This window comes from Crocodylus porosus, unplaced genomic scaffold (genome assembly GCF_001723895.1).
Source record: "Crocodylus porosus isolate Cpor-Errol unplaced genomic scaffold, CroPor_comp1, whole genome shotgun sequence".
Classification (NCBI taxonomy): domain Eukaryota; kingdom Metazoa; phylum Chordata; order Crocodylia; family Crocodylidae; genus Crocodylus; species Crocodylus porosus.
Window position 1 is genome coordinate 91,208,756 of NW_017728931.1, and position 14,510 is coordinate 91,223,265.

The 14,510-nt window shown below is 40.5% G+C and overlaps 1 protein-coding gene across 1 annotated transcript in view; it reads left to right on the forward strand.

Moving 5' to 3' along the window:
* The first annotated feature begins 7 nt into the window (after positions 1-7).
* The window catches only part of YAF2 (YY1 associated factor 2), a 37,468-nt gene continuing 22,965 nt past the window's right edge, over positions 8-14,510 (forward strand). Inside the window, exon 1 of the mRNA XM_019543371.1 lies at positions 8-140. Coding sequence (XP_019398916.1) covers positions 106-140 — 35 coding nt within the window. The 5' untranslated portion in view covers positions 8-105. The remainder of the gene's footprint in view (positions 141-14,510) is intronic.

Here is a 14,510-nt window from a genome sequence, read left to right on the forward strand (position 1 = left end):
GGTGTGCGTTGCAGGCCGAAGCGGCAGCCGAAACCCTCCTCGGACGAGGGCTACTGGGACTGCAGCGTCTGCACCTTCCGCAACAGCGCCGAGGCCTTCAAGTGCATGATGTGCGATGTGAGGAAGGGCACCTCCACCCGGTGAGTACCGCCCCGGCCCCGGCCCGCGGGACCCCGGAGCGCCGAGTGGCGCCGCCGCCGCGCACAACAAAAGCCGCCGGCGGCCGCGGGGGGGCTGGGGAGGAAGGCACACAGCGGCCTGGCGCTCAGGGCGAGGCGGATCCGGGCCCCGGGGCTGCTCCCGCTGCTCCAGTTTGCCCTTGGGTGCAGCCGCCTCTGCCCTCTCCAGCCCCCTCCTCCCACTCTCTCGTGCTTATCTGTGTCTCCCTTTAAAGCAGTGATTCTCAATCAGATGCTTCCCTCCCCCCAGACGCACCCCAGCGTGTTGGATTCTTCCATGGGTGCTCCCCCCCAACACATGCACCCCAGTGGGTCAGATTCTTACAAGGGTACTGCAGAAGGTACCCGTGGGGGCTTTCCCCCCTATTGCCCTTCCCTTATGTGTCACATTCTTCGAGGGTGCTGCAGGCGGTGCCTCTGGGTGCTCTGCCCCCCCCCCCCAACATGCACCCCAGTGGGTCAGATTCTTGTAAGGCCACCTTGGAGGGTGCCTGTGGGTGCTTCACCCTCAGTGTGTCATATTCTTGTGAGGGTGCTCCAGAGGGTGTCCATGGGTGCTTCCCCCCCCACACATGCATCCTGGTGCTGCAGAGGGTGCATGTGGGTGCCCCCTCAACACATGCACCCCAGTGGGTCAGATTCTTGCAAGGGTACTGCGGAGGGTGCCTATGGGTGCTTGCCCCCACCACAAACACATTTTGGTGCATCAGACTCTTCCAAGTCTTCCACGAGGGTTCAAATAGGAGTTGGCGGTGTGGCTGGCAGCCTGGCCTGTTGGGGTCTTTCTGAGCATACAAAGGGCCCCGCGGAAAAATTGCCCTCCTGTCTTTCTGTAGGCAACAGAGGAATGAAAAATAAGAGGCAGCTATTTCCTGAGGGGCGCCCTGAGCCTCCTGAGGGGCACCTTGAGTCTTAATAAGTTGGAGAGCCACTGCTTTTAAAGGCCTGTCCATTCTCTTGACCATTTTGTTCCACCTTGTTCTGCAGACTTAGTTTCTGAAGAGGTGGGGAATTTATTCTTTCTGAAAAGGAGCCTAAATGGGCTGAATTATGGGATGCAGAAACCCCCCACCTCCCAACCTGGACTAATCAGTGACTTATTAGAAGACCCTTTTTCTGTCAAAATTGTGCAGTGATTTAATTGGTTTTGACCTGTGTCTCTATAGGTTAATATTAGTAGGGTGGAACCTGGACAGGAGGATGGGGAATTCTGCAGAATCAACAAGAATACAATTGTACAGTCTTTTGCGTACAAAAGTTTGTATGACTATGCTTATTGTTTCATCCTATTAACAAAAATGAGTCTGAAAATAATAGAAGCCACAGTCTTATCAAGTGAAGTAAACTTTATTTCAGATCTCAGCCATGGAAATACTGAATACAACTCCATCAACAAATGTATGATAAAACAGAGTTTGAACTACAGAATTGCAAAAGTGAATAAATTAACTTTATATGAAAGACTCATCTGCGTTCGCAATGTGCATGTATTAGAGCTATGAAAAACATAATTCACTTTCTAAAGTATTTTTAATAACTTAAGGTTAGTTTTAAAAAGATGGTTTGTAGAATGAATTTTTATGAGAAAATCAGTCAGGTATGGTTGGTAAGCAGAAATACATCTTTCATGAATACTGTGTTATTCAGTGACAAAAATAAGATTGGCTTTATGCTTATATCAGTTTTCACAGCTATACCCTTTTTTTTTTTTTTTTACAGACCAGTAACATTCAGCAGAAAATTATAATGCTGAAAGAGTGAGTGCAAAATTCCCCAAACAAGTTTAGTACAAATGAAGATGACAGCCTCTCATTGCCTTTATTAAGGAATCAAAGCCAGTTAAAATAGTGATTTATTGTTCTGGAAAATCACTTGAACAAAAGTATTAATGTTTAAAGGTGGTATTGGGTAGAAGAGAGCTCTGGCAGACAAGTGGTATTATACAGTAAAAAAATGAAGATTTAATTTTGTTTTTCATTGTTTAGTGAAGTTTTGCTAGGCAGAGTTCAGTAGATTTATTGATATTCATTCCCCCACTTAAAAAAACAAAGGTTGTTTGAAATCTTTTTTTCCCATAAGACTGAAATGTGTCCCATTTCTACATTGTCATTATGCCAAGTCTTGGTATTACTCATACCTGTCAGGTATTTGGGTACATGATTCACATTCATGCAGATTGTAAGCTTTGATCCTGGAGTTGTTTTTTGTGTTGGTAAACCCTTGTTCCCATAGAGAGCTGTTTTTGAATCTGGGGCTCCAGGCAGGCCTGAAGATGCATTTGCACAGATCTATTTAGAGTCCAAAACAAAGTCATACGGCCCAAAGGTTCAGATGTAGTACATAAAACAAACTTACGTGTTTTGTATTTGATGAAAGATTAGTTCTTTTCAAAATAATTTTGTCATTGGGTTGAGATGAGGCAGTTGTGAATTCTCTAGTCTTTTGTTTCAGATGACATGTTTTCATAAATTAAACTATGGCCTTAGCATAGTTCTTAACAGGGATTGGTTCACATCTCAAAATCTCTATCCAATTTTTCACCAAGATGACAGCTTCTTATTGTAAGTTATTGCTGAAGTTCCTTGGCATTTTAAAGAAATCTGTTACCCTGCGCTTTGTCTTTTGGTACTTCTTGTATTTGGGAGTGCTAAGTTTCACAAAATTCATTCAAAGTTGTGGGGGGCAAAATGCAGCCAAGCACAATAGGCAAATATTACTGCTTTTGAAAGCCAGTGGATAAAAGATGAATATTGGACTATTTCTGTCTGTTTTGTTGATAAGCTTATACAGTGAGTTTTATATTTAACATTTTATGTCTTGATGTATTTAATGTTCATATTTCCACATTTTTAGGCCAATGAAAAGGCAATGACCCTTTCAATGACTTGAAAAATTTAAGATTAAGAAAAAAAAATAAAAATTGTATTATAATATATTTTTGAATTATACTGAATATGTGAAGCAGAACATTTAAAGTAGGCTGTGTCATGAAGTTAAATTAACTTTGTCTGTCATCTTGCATGCTTTATATGGGAGACCTCCAAGAGAACCACTGGATGCTACAGGAAGTAGTGTAGTGATTTCCTAGATGGCACTGTTTTCTTTGGGTTAGTACTAAATCAATACCTTAGCATGGTGCCAGATTTCGATGTGCTGTCATTTGAATAAAATATAAAACTAAGGTCCTGGTTTCTATTTAAAAATCCTGTTGCATTTGACAATTGAAATGGGCCAAATGACAATATGGGTCAATTTTTTCATGACCTAAATTTGCCCAGTATATATGGCACTCTTTACTCGTTTTCCAGCCTCGGTTGTTGTCTATTGTTACTTGGGTGCTCATTAATAACTATGTTCTCTCTGTAGTGGACTGTTTCCGAGTTGAATATAGTAATTTCTGTATGTGTAACATTTGTAAAATGAAAGATGTTTTATAAGTTTAAGGTATTTAGGACTATAATCCTTTCTTAGTCAAGTAGCTCTCCCACTGGAGTTCATTAAAAGTTTTATATGAGTAAGAGAAGCTAAGTAGAGTCCTGACATACTGTGCTATAAGGGGAACTGGGAAAAATCCCTCTATTCAGGTTGTCTAAACTTTCCTTTATAGAGAATCTGTACAGCCTCTTTGTAGAGCTTTTATTAACCTTTATTGTTATTCAGGCTTTGAAATTTGGCAGTGGGGAATCTTCAGGCTAGATAACTTTTTTTATTTCTTGATCCCATGAAATATAAACAGTTGAAAACCATGACTTCCTTTCTGTCACTTGCATTGCTTCATAAAATTCTGGCAGCACACCAAAATAATATCTCAACATGTGAACGCTCTAATTGACCAGGCCAGCACCATTGCCAAAAGCAGTAGCAGCTGATGCTGCACTGGGAACAATTAACTTGGCTGCTGTTGGAACAGCTGTAGTGGGGCAGATGAGCTGGGCCTGACTTTCCTGACAATCTCCCTGCATTCCTGGGCCAAGAAAGGAGCTGCAGAGGGTCTTTTGCCCCCTGTTTCCTCTTCTCTCCTTTCTACTCTATTTCTGATCCCTAGCCCTGGGCAGAATATGGTGGTGAAGAGTGTGGGCTGGGCCCTGGACAGTTCCTGTGGACCAAGTGCACAATCCATTTGGTCCAACTCTCCAACCATGCTGCCAGCTAATGCGGTTAGCTGTGTAATTTCGAATATGCTGTGCTGTTGAAGCCTTGGGGTTAAACCTTGCTAAAGGTGTTCAATGAAGGGGTATTTAGTGTTGTTGTAAACATTCTATTGGATTCCTTTTTGTGCTGGCTTGCTCCTCCTCCTTAGAAACTTCATTGGGTCTTTCCTTCCCTTCTCAGTTCTGCAAAGCTCAAAAGGTATATTAAAACAATGTTACTTAGGTTGCTAAGTCAATCATTTGAAAGTTAAGTGCAAGATGCACAATGTGCAGCCTTAATTTTTCTATCTTGTATTTATATGTTATGATACAGTATAATACATGAGCCTGCACTTTCCCTACCCACATGATTCCTGCTTTAGTCAGTGAAGAGGATGAACACACAAGGGAGCAGAATTAAGGTTGCAGAGGCAACTGTAAATCTGGCATTTCCCAGTTTTAAAATGCTTTACTTCTATAGCCTAAATAAGTCTAAATTACATTCTTTTAACTTAGTTTCTAAAAAGTAATTACTAATAATTTTATGTAATAGGTGACTTTTTCTTTTAGTCTTAACAGTGCTCAGTGGTAAGTCAGATTAAATAAGTGGGAAGAATTCTAAAACATGGGTTTCTGAATGTAATGTCAAACAGTATTCCTTAGCTGAGAGCAGTGGGACTGCTATATAATGTTAACTAGTTACACTTTTCTGGGGTACACTTCTGAGGTTTCACATTTGGTCTTATTCCCAAACTGATCTTTAAGCTACTTTAATTGCTTGCCTTGGAAACTTCTGGCTCAAAAACTCGGGAAGCTGGTACAAACCACATAAAACCAAAGTAATAAGCTATTGGGGGACTTCTGTGAAATCTGTGACATTTTTATTAAATGTAGTGCACTAATAAACATATTGGGCCCTGTCTAAATGTTGTATCACTGATGCAGAGTTGCTCTAGAATATTCATGGCCAGCTATGAAAGGAAAATCCTAGTTTTAAGGGGAGCTTTGGGGGCATAGAGTTGCCTCGTGATGCTTTTGAAGTAGCAGTGTGAATTGAAGCAAAGGGGCAAGGGGACAGGTTTGTGTATTTATTTTTATTGTTCTCAGCCACTACATGCATGTCTCTTGTCACACGGTTGAAAACAAGAAAAACAGAAAGCATCACTTTAGGTTTTATGAGGATATTGACGCAGTTGGTATTGTTGGCTCAGGATAGGAGTGTTGGAATCTGAATGACCCAATTAGTAATTTAGCTAAAATGCCTTTATTAAATGCAAAGGCCAGTAGCAAAGCTCAGAGGCCACCTTTGCATCCCCCCTTGCCTGATAGTTGTTGTTCACTCTTTGGCTGTAATTGAGGATTTGGGCTATTCAGTATATGCAAGCATTTTACAAAGACTGAAATGCTTCTGACAAACTTGTAAATGTGAGATACAGGTTTCCATTTGGAGCTGTTATGAGTTTGTTTTATGCTTTGAAAAATGTCATAAATAAAATGCTTATTTTTTTTAGTTGGTTATCAAGGTCATATTTCTTCATAAAACGTGCAATTTGTTTAGTCATGTACCATCTGGATATTTACAATTACAAATCAGTCAGATTTAACCAAATCTGGTATTTGTATTTCTCTTGAAATGTAGTTTTACTCAGAACTGATGGCCTGTGATTATTCCAGTATATCCAAGTTTCAACACATCTTGTTTGCACCGTTTAAAAAAAACCCCCAACTTTCTCTTGTCTTCAATTATGCACGTTTGAATTTGGAGGAGGAGAGATTGGCTGCTATGCTTAATTTAACAAAATGTGATTGCATCATGCTTAATGTATTCAAGAGCCAAGAAGACATATTTTTTGTATACGTGCAACCATTTTCGAAAGGTAATCACAGAGTTAAATGAGTGGAGACATTTATGGAAATATTATGAAGACATTGTAATGTATATTCTTGCTGACACTGCTTAATAAATTACTTGGTGAAAGTGCATGTTACAGTCTGAATAAGTAGCTCCCTCTAACTCATAATATCACCATTAGACAATGTAGTACTTTGGTCTCCTAGCCCAAGTGGTCATGGTTAATTCTCAGCACTTTGAAAAACAGATTTTTATTTTTTTCCAAAAATGTAAGAGCAGTTGAACATTTTGGATTTTTTCCCTTTAAATACAAGCAGTCAAATAATAAAGTAGAGTTCTTGTATTGTAATGGGGTAGTGCTTTTATTTTTAATGCTATTGTTAAGAGTAATTTATGGGGAGATGGGCAGTTATAGGTAATTGATTAACAGAAAGAAGACTTGAAGCCATATGTTCACGAAAAACAAATTATAAAAATCTTCTGATTAATTGGTGTTTGCTAAGTATGCAATGTTTGAAGCTTGGTGGATATAATTTCACTTCATTATTTTACATTCAGTCCACGTTCAACTAGTTCATTTGAATTTCAGCTTAAGCTACAGTCTTTCAGTATCTGTTTATTTAGCCATGTGTGGTTGATAGAAATAAGTGGTTTTTTTTCCTGAGGTCAAGTAATAGATAATGTTTGTTTTATTGTTAACCAACTTGGGGTTGAAGAATGTAAAATGAAGCTTAGATAACTGTCTCTGATGCCGTGACCTTTCAGTACGTGCACTATGAGAGAGACAGGGAAAGCAGATTTTGGCTTTTTCTCTCCCTCCCTGTTATGACTTGAATAGGGATATCACAATTATTGGGAAACTTCATTATGCAGTTGTTTTTAGCTGTTAAGCCATCTTGACTTCAAATCTTGATCAGTTCTATTTTTTAAAAGGGATTAGCAGATCAGCTTCCCAGAAGGCATAGCTGATGCATTCTCCTCCTCCCTGTTGAATGGGCACAGGGAGGTGCAAGGAAGAGGCCTGTTGATAAAATAGAGGATAAACCAGAAGATAACAGTTAAGCTAAATAGTGTTTATTCATCTAGCTTAGTTTGGTTCTGAAATACCAAACTGAGATTTATTGCTGGGATAACCTAATGAACTTTCTAGTCATTCTGGCTTTTCTGCATTTCGTAGAATCATAGAAATGCAGGGCTGCAATGGAATCTCAAGAGCAGGGATGTAAATATTATTTAAAAAATGTTCATTTAACCTCCTCTAATTATCAGTTAGTTGTTTAACCGATATAGCATAGCACCTTGGGTACAGCTGCTTCTGGGAGTTGCTCCTAGCTCCTGGAGCCCTTTGACTGGGTAGAGTCGGGGAGGAGGCAAACCCAGCCAGACAACCAGTGGATGTGCCCCTGCACCTGTAAAGGGGCAGCTAATTATTTGATAAGTCATTTGGCCACTTTTTTCTTAAGCTATGAATAGTGGTACCCGTTGCCCTTTTCTTCCCCCTCTTACCTAATTTGCTGCCTTCTGGCTCAGCCTTCACCAAACAGCTTCCCTTCCTCACTTCTCTGCCAGACTGTGCCTGCCCTGAGCTAAAGGATAACTGGTAAGCTAACCAGTTATCACTGCCCTTATTGGTTAAGCGATTAAATGTTCAGTGATGAACATCTGAAAACTAGGACACAGTTGTTTTCACACAAGAAAGTGATGAACATCTAAATGAATGTCTGATTTAGTAAGCAGAATTGCCACCTTTAAAAATAGACTAATGTTCTAGTAGTCAGTTGTAATGGTTCAGAAAACAATATGTTGCTTAAAATTTGGGGTCAGATTATGATAGACTAGGTAGTAATGCGGTCAGAGAAGGGTGAGTAGTGCCTCTGGGGCATTGTCTTTTGCTCATGTGGAAGCTGCTCTTGAGCACATGGTTTCAGAGAAAAGCATTGTCTTTTATTTCCCCATGCACCTCTTCATCTAAAAATGATGTATAGCTATACCTAATTTAATCCTGTTTTGCACAGTGCTAACTAACGATTCTGCACCAAATTCCCCCTCATTTTTTGTGTATGTTCTGTTTTTTTTTTGAATAGGTGCAAGAAGTATCAGAGTTCCTGCAGGAAGTGTCCAGAGGAGCAGCCTGGAGTATCCAATCCTTTGAAGGATTGGAGTTTGGGAGAGGTCACTTCCCCATGAATCCCAAGGATCTAGGGGTCTAAAAGACTGCCTTCTCTGCAGCCTCCCAAATACTTCCTCCTCAGGGGATTGTATGAAGGAAATTGAGCTTCCTGACCCCTGTTTGCATTTAGCCTGTTGTTTTATAGTAAATAGTAATGGTTGAGATCCATCAACCTCTCAATAACTTAAGTGTATTCCATTTGTATGTGCATCTGAATTTCTTTGTAATTAGGAAATGTATGAAAAATAAACGTTGGTGGATCAAATAATACTTTGTGGGGAGAAAAAATAATATTTGAGAGGTTAAAATCTTTAGGTCTGTCCCTGACACTAATGGTAGGTTGCTCTTTTTTAAAGATTCATGGTTGTGAACTTGTTTCCTAAAGCTGCTGAAATAGATATTTCTTCTTAGGACAGACTGTTGTGCAGTGTACCAGTCCTCTGCAGGAGACTTGCAGGCCTCATCTGTTAAATGCCATCTGGAAAATAGGGCAGTATATGCTTTAAGGGAATGATTAAATAGGGTTACTGCCTCAAGGGGTAGTTTTCTGCACATTTATACAGTGACTGATAAAACCATATGGGTCCTGCAAGTCTATTCTAATTGAATCAGCTATTATAGAAAGGCAGAATTGCTAGAAATGTACTAAATGGATGAATTCCAAGTAAATACGTCACACAGTAAAATAGCTAGGAATATTAAGGCGCTGAAAATAAGTCTCTGTCAGAAATGGGGGAAAGGCGAGTTGGAAGTTAGACCTCTATAAAATTGCAGTATGTACATAAAAATTGCACTGTTATTCTGGAATAGTCATGTAGCTTAGTCTACCAAGAATTACCTGATATCATACAGGCATCCTGTTCTGTTATTTTTATTGTCAGAATTGTTCTGTTGTATTATTTGCATGGGCAGCGTGATTTATCTTAAACCAAGGGTTATCGTTTGGTGGTGTATAAAGAAAGGGGGTGCTTGCTAGAAGGGAGGGGTCAGCAAACCCCCCACCCTGAACATTTCTGTAGCAGTGGGCAGAATTGTACTAAGCTGCTGGTCTGTTTTGTGTGAGTTATCTCCCAGATGGGAAGCAGCTGAACTGCCTTAGTGTGGAGGTAATTAGCCCAGGAACAAATCTGCATGTACATAGCTATGTTTCTTCCATTTGAGAACCAGCATGTCTGGTGGTTCTGCAGTCTTCCTAGCAGGGAGACCATAGGGGAGATACCTGGTTCCCTCAGCATGGGATTGTGGGGTAAATTGGATGCGAGTTGTGGTTGTATGGGGTTGGAGGGCTGGGGTACAAGGTAAGTAAGGCTGAGAACTAATGCCCTAAGCAGTGTGGGGTGTGATGGTAGTGAGAATAAAAAGAGAGAGAAAATTGTTTGCATTAACTAAATATACTACTGCATGTTGAAGGTGTGTTTAATCATGCCCTGCCTCAATATGAAAAAATAAAAACTAGGTATTCATAAATTGGTTGCGTGGTAATTAGCAGAAATATTTATGCAGTATTGCAAGGCAGATTGAGTTTAATATATCAAGGGTTCTCAGTGTTTTGTATGTTTTGTACTATGCTTAACAGACATCATGAACAGTGAAGAGGGGCCTTTGTTGGGAAGGGTAGCCTATAAATCAAATACGTAAAATTAACAATCTTTAGGTGACTGTGTTTCTTTTAGGAACTAAATTACATTACTGTGTCAACTACAGCAGTTTCTTAAATGCAACATAATACTAGAGAAGTATTTAATGCAGTTTTAGCTTCTCTACATAAAATTTAGTGGCCAGAAATCAGGAGTACCATCATCACATCAGGATCATTGGCAAATACTCTGTGAATCACGGTTCATAAAATTTGACTGATTTTTTTCATTGAACCTAAAATGTCTTAAATGATTCTTAAATATATACTACACTACCAGTATTTTTCATTATAGAGTATTTAAAGGTAGTAGATATGATTAGTTTAAGTAGCATTGAATTGCAAGTTCACTTTCCATAGGATTAAGGATCAGAGGCTGAAATTTTGGTGTCATTGATGTTGACAGCAAAATTGAGATGGACTTAATGGGATAAGAATTAACCCAGGGTCACCAGTGAAAAAGCAGTTAGCTTTGGAATAACGTTTCTCCAGTATTGCAGCAGTCCCCTAATTAAGATGAGGCTCCTATTTTGCTAGGTGTTGTACAAGAACATACATATATGCAATCTGTTGCCAGTGTTGGCCATTTTCAAGAAGCCTAGGCCAAGCTGCAGAAGCATAGCTAAAGCAGAAGTCCCCCAAGTGTTTCTTAGTGATAGCAGAATGCATGGTTGCAGACAACTAGCTTGTATTTAATGTAACTTCTAGAAACTCAGTTTAATAAATGCTGCTATTTGAATTTATATATAAAGCATGAAGTGCACACATCTAATACCAAGTGATTTCTGGTGAAGAAATTGTGCACGAGAAGAAAAACCATGTATTTTATCATCAGGATTAATTAGGAGATCAGCCTTCAGCATGTTTGATAGAAATGGAAAAGAGAGGATGAGAAGGTAATGATAGTGTGGAATTGTAAACTGTAAAAAGTGAAGGAAGCAATCAACATATCTAGATAAACCAGTAATGAGATCCAATCCAGGGGTGGGCAAAATGTGGCCTGGCGGCCGGATGTGGCCTGCCAGGCCACTCTATCTGGCCTGCAGTGCCCCTAAAAAAATTTAGAAAATTAATATTAATCTGCCCCTGGCTGCCTGTCATGCAGCCCTGGATGGCTCAGTAAGCAGCCCTCTGCCCAAAAAATTGCCCATCCCTGAATTAAACAGAGCACAAGTCTGGAAAGGAGATTGTATAAAAATACCTTAAATCCAAATATATTATAATTTTATCTTAAAATGTTAGTAGTAACCAAAGGCAGACAAGGTTCTTTGCGTGATTTTGATATCTTTTATTAGACCAACTAAAATAGTTGGAAAACAATTATTAAGCAAGCTTTCGGGTTCAAAAACCCTTCATCAGGCAAAGGAAGTTTCAGCAGTTGGTGTGTGCTCTTCCTAGATGGAATGAAAAGTAAAGAAGCCAGAGGCTGGTCTGGTATGCATACAAGACAGGTAGTCAGTGAAAATGTATATTGAGGAGTCAATGGGTGAGAGACAGGCTGGGGGGGGGTGGGAGAGAGAGAAGGGGGATGAAAAGTGGAGAGATACCTAGGGAGTCAGATGTCAGGTTATAATGTGTCATAAATCCAATGTCTATATTTAGTCCATGATTTTTAGTATGCAGGAGGTTGATGAAGTGGAGTTCAGGGGCTCGTCTCTAGGAAGTGTTTTGTAAGCTTCCTTTGAGGATCAGGACTGAGAGATTGGAGAGAATGGTTTTCTTGTGAGAAATGTGCCCCCACTGGTAATTGGGTATGTCCATGTCCTTAGACCAACACAGCTACAACCTACGCCCCAGTAGTAACCAAATGCATTAGATGTTGTTTTGCTGTATTTTTAGTTAAGTTTCCTAAATAAGTTGTAAAAACAAAGCACCTTTGTCAGTAAAAGCCACAAACGGAGGTGAAGAGAAAACAGGATGGTGGCAAGCAGCATTCCATGGTGTTGAAGAAGGAAATACGAAACTTCCCTTCTACTTTGCTAAGGATGTAAATCCCAGCTGATTGCCATCTAAGTTCACAAGGGGTCTAGTTCAGTCCAATCTGAAAAGTTTCAGTGAAACAGAAATTTAAATCCAATTGGAGAATGTTTATAGAATATTAGAATAAGTTGTCTATAAATACAGAGTATAAACTGTTGGAGGGAAATATGGAGAACTTGGCAAATTCAAAAAGATATTCATATCACCCTCCTCACCCTCTTGAGTCTCCCTAGCCAATCTGGGTAACAGTCTACGTTGTCCTGTCATGGGGAACCAGATAGACTTTGGGGTAGCCGTTTGCTTTTGTTTTGAGGTGTAGGCCAGTGTCTTGCCTCATCTATCAGTAGCCAACCTGCTACAATCCAGGTAACAAGTCTATGACCCCAAGAGCTTGCAGAATTAGGTGTGATAAGTGTTTCAGCGGGAAAAGAAATGTTAACTAAAACAATCCCCCCTCAGTCCTTCTTGAATTATTATATTAATAACCATTGCAAAGGAAACCTCTTATGTTAATTGAAAAACCGAGTGCCTAGTACACTTAATTGAAAGGGGCACTTTAAACTTGTTAATGAGCGCATCTACACATGCATATTAATGCAAAGCAATAAACTCTGGTGCATATTGCACCAGAGTTTATTGTTCCCAGGTGCTATGTACCTGGGACCTCAGCACATTGAGCCAGGCTGGAGCAGCCCTGGCTTACTTGGGACCTGGGGGATCAGCCTACTAGCCCACGGCTACTCCAGCTTGGCTCAGAGTCCTGTGGAGGGGCTGGCTGGGGCACAAGGATGCTTCAGTGCAGGGCTAGCCGATAGCCCTTGTTCTGTAGCACCCTTCTGCCCCAGCCAGCTGGGTCAGCATCTGCATATGCATTGCTACGCACGGAAAACCGGTCATAAGATAGTACAAGTACTGGCCTGCTACAGAGTTTAGTTTCCTGTGGCCTAATAGGACCACACATGTAGATGCCGAGACATTTACTGTGGAGCAAATTAGGCAACACAGCAGTAAATGTCTCCTGTAGATGGCTCAATGACGCCTTAAAACTGTATACTCACTAAACTTAAAAGCAAGAGTTAAGGCCAGTGTAGATGGAAAGTTTGTGTCTCAGGTGGAGGGTGTGTGACATTTCAGTTATTACACTATTATTATTTTGTGCTTGTTGGCACTAAGCTCATTTTGGCTCAGTGTTGTAGAGCACTCCCAGAGGTCATGAGCACACTTCAGCAGTCAAGGTTTGTAGGAGTTGAAGACACTGTTGCAAGATCAGACCCTTTGCTCTTACTGAACTTCACTGTTTCCCTGTAGAGTCATTTTTTGTGCCATTTTAAAAGTTTGCAAAAGTTTATCTGATGTCCTGTGTATGTTTATAATTTTAAGGGTTTTTTTAATTTCAAAATATACCATTTAAAATGTTCCTTATTAAATTGTGACTCAATTAAAAATATTAAATTTCACTGCCAATTTGAATCATGAGCCAAGGCCAGTAAAAGTTACGTGAATAAAATCTTTGTTTCAATGCAACTGTGACTTCAGATTGTGCTGTGCTTTTAGGCTAAGTACAAACAGTCAAAAAGCCTGAGGCTGAATCAATTTAGTCTTCTCAGGTAGATTGAACTAATGAGGAAGTGAATAGACATTCACTTTTGTTTCCAGACATGCAGACACATGCCTGCAATGGCCCAGGCCAGAAGCCGGGGTGTGCTGGAGCACATCTCCCTGCTCAGCTAGAGCAGACAGCTTGGGCGAAGGCTAGCCTGCCCACCTTGATAGGGGGGATTTGTGAGGAAGGTGTAAAATATCCTGGGATGCTGGGGGACTGTGAGTGAATTTTGAATCTGGAAGGGATTTGGGGCAGATGTTCAGTAAACTGATTTAATCTTTATCAGTTAAGTCTGATGTTACATGCATCTAGTTTATTTTACACTCATTTCAGCTATTTTGAAAGTGGTTTATGTGCACTGAACTTCTGTTGTGTTACAGATTTGAATCGGTTTCCAATCGCTTATACCAGGTTCTTGTGTAATTTCTGTCCCCGGCCTTCAAGTTTAATTCTAAAACCTGTTCAGGATGGAATATGTGGTGTAAAAGTTAGCTTTCAGTTTCCACCCTTTTACTTGGGATATGACTTCCATGAGCCATATGAGGGGTCATCACCAGGGATGACTATTCTGCAGTCGGTCGGGGTTGTAGGGGGGCAGTTAGGAAGGCCAAGGCAGAGATGGAATTAGGGCTAGCTTCCCAGATAAAGGATAATAAGAAGTCCTTTAAATACATAGCGGGTAAAAAGAAGGTTCCAGGTAATGTGGGGCCCTTGCAGGATGAGTTGGGAAATTTGGTCATCACACCAGACAACAGAGCTAACGTGTTTAATGATTGCTTTGCCTCTGTCTTCCTAAGTAGGGACCAGAACAGTCACCTCCCTGCTGGGCCCCCCTTGGGCCCCAGGGGAGGCACACCCAAGCCAACGGTTAGTGAGGAACTAGTTAGGGAACTTCTGGAGGGACTGGACGTATTCAAGTCAGCTGGTCTGGACGATCCCCACCCTAGAGTTCTAAAGGAA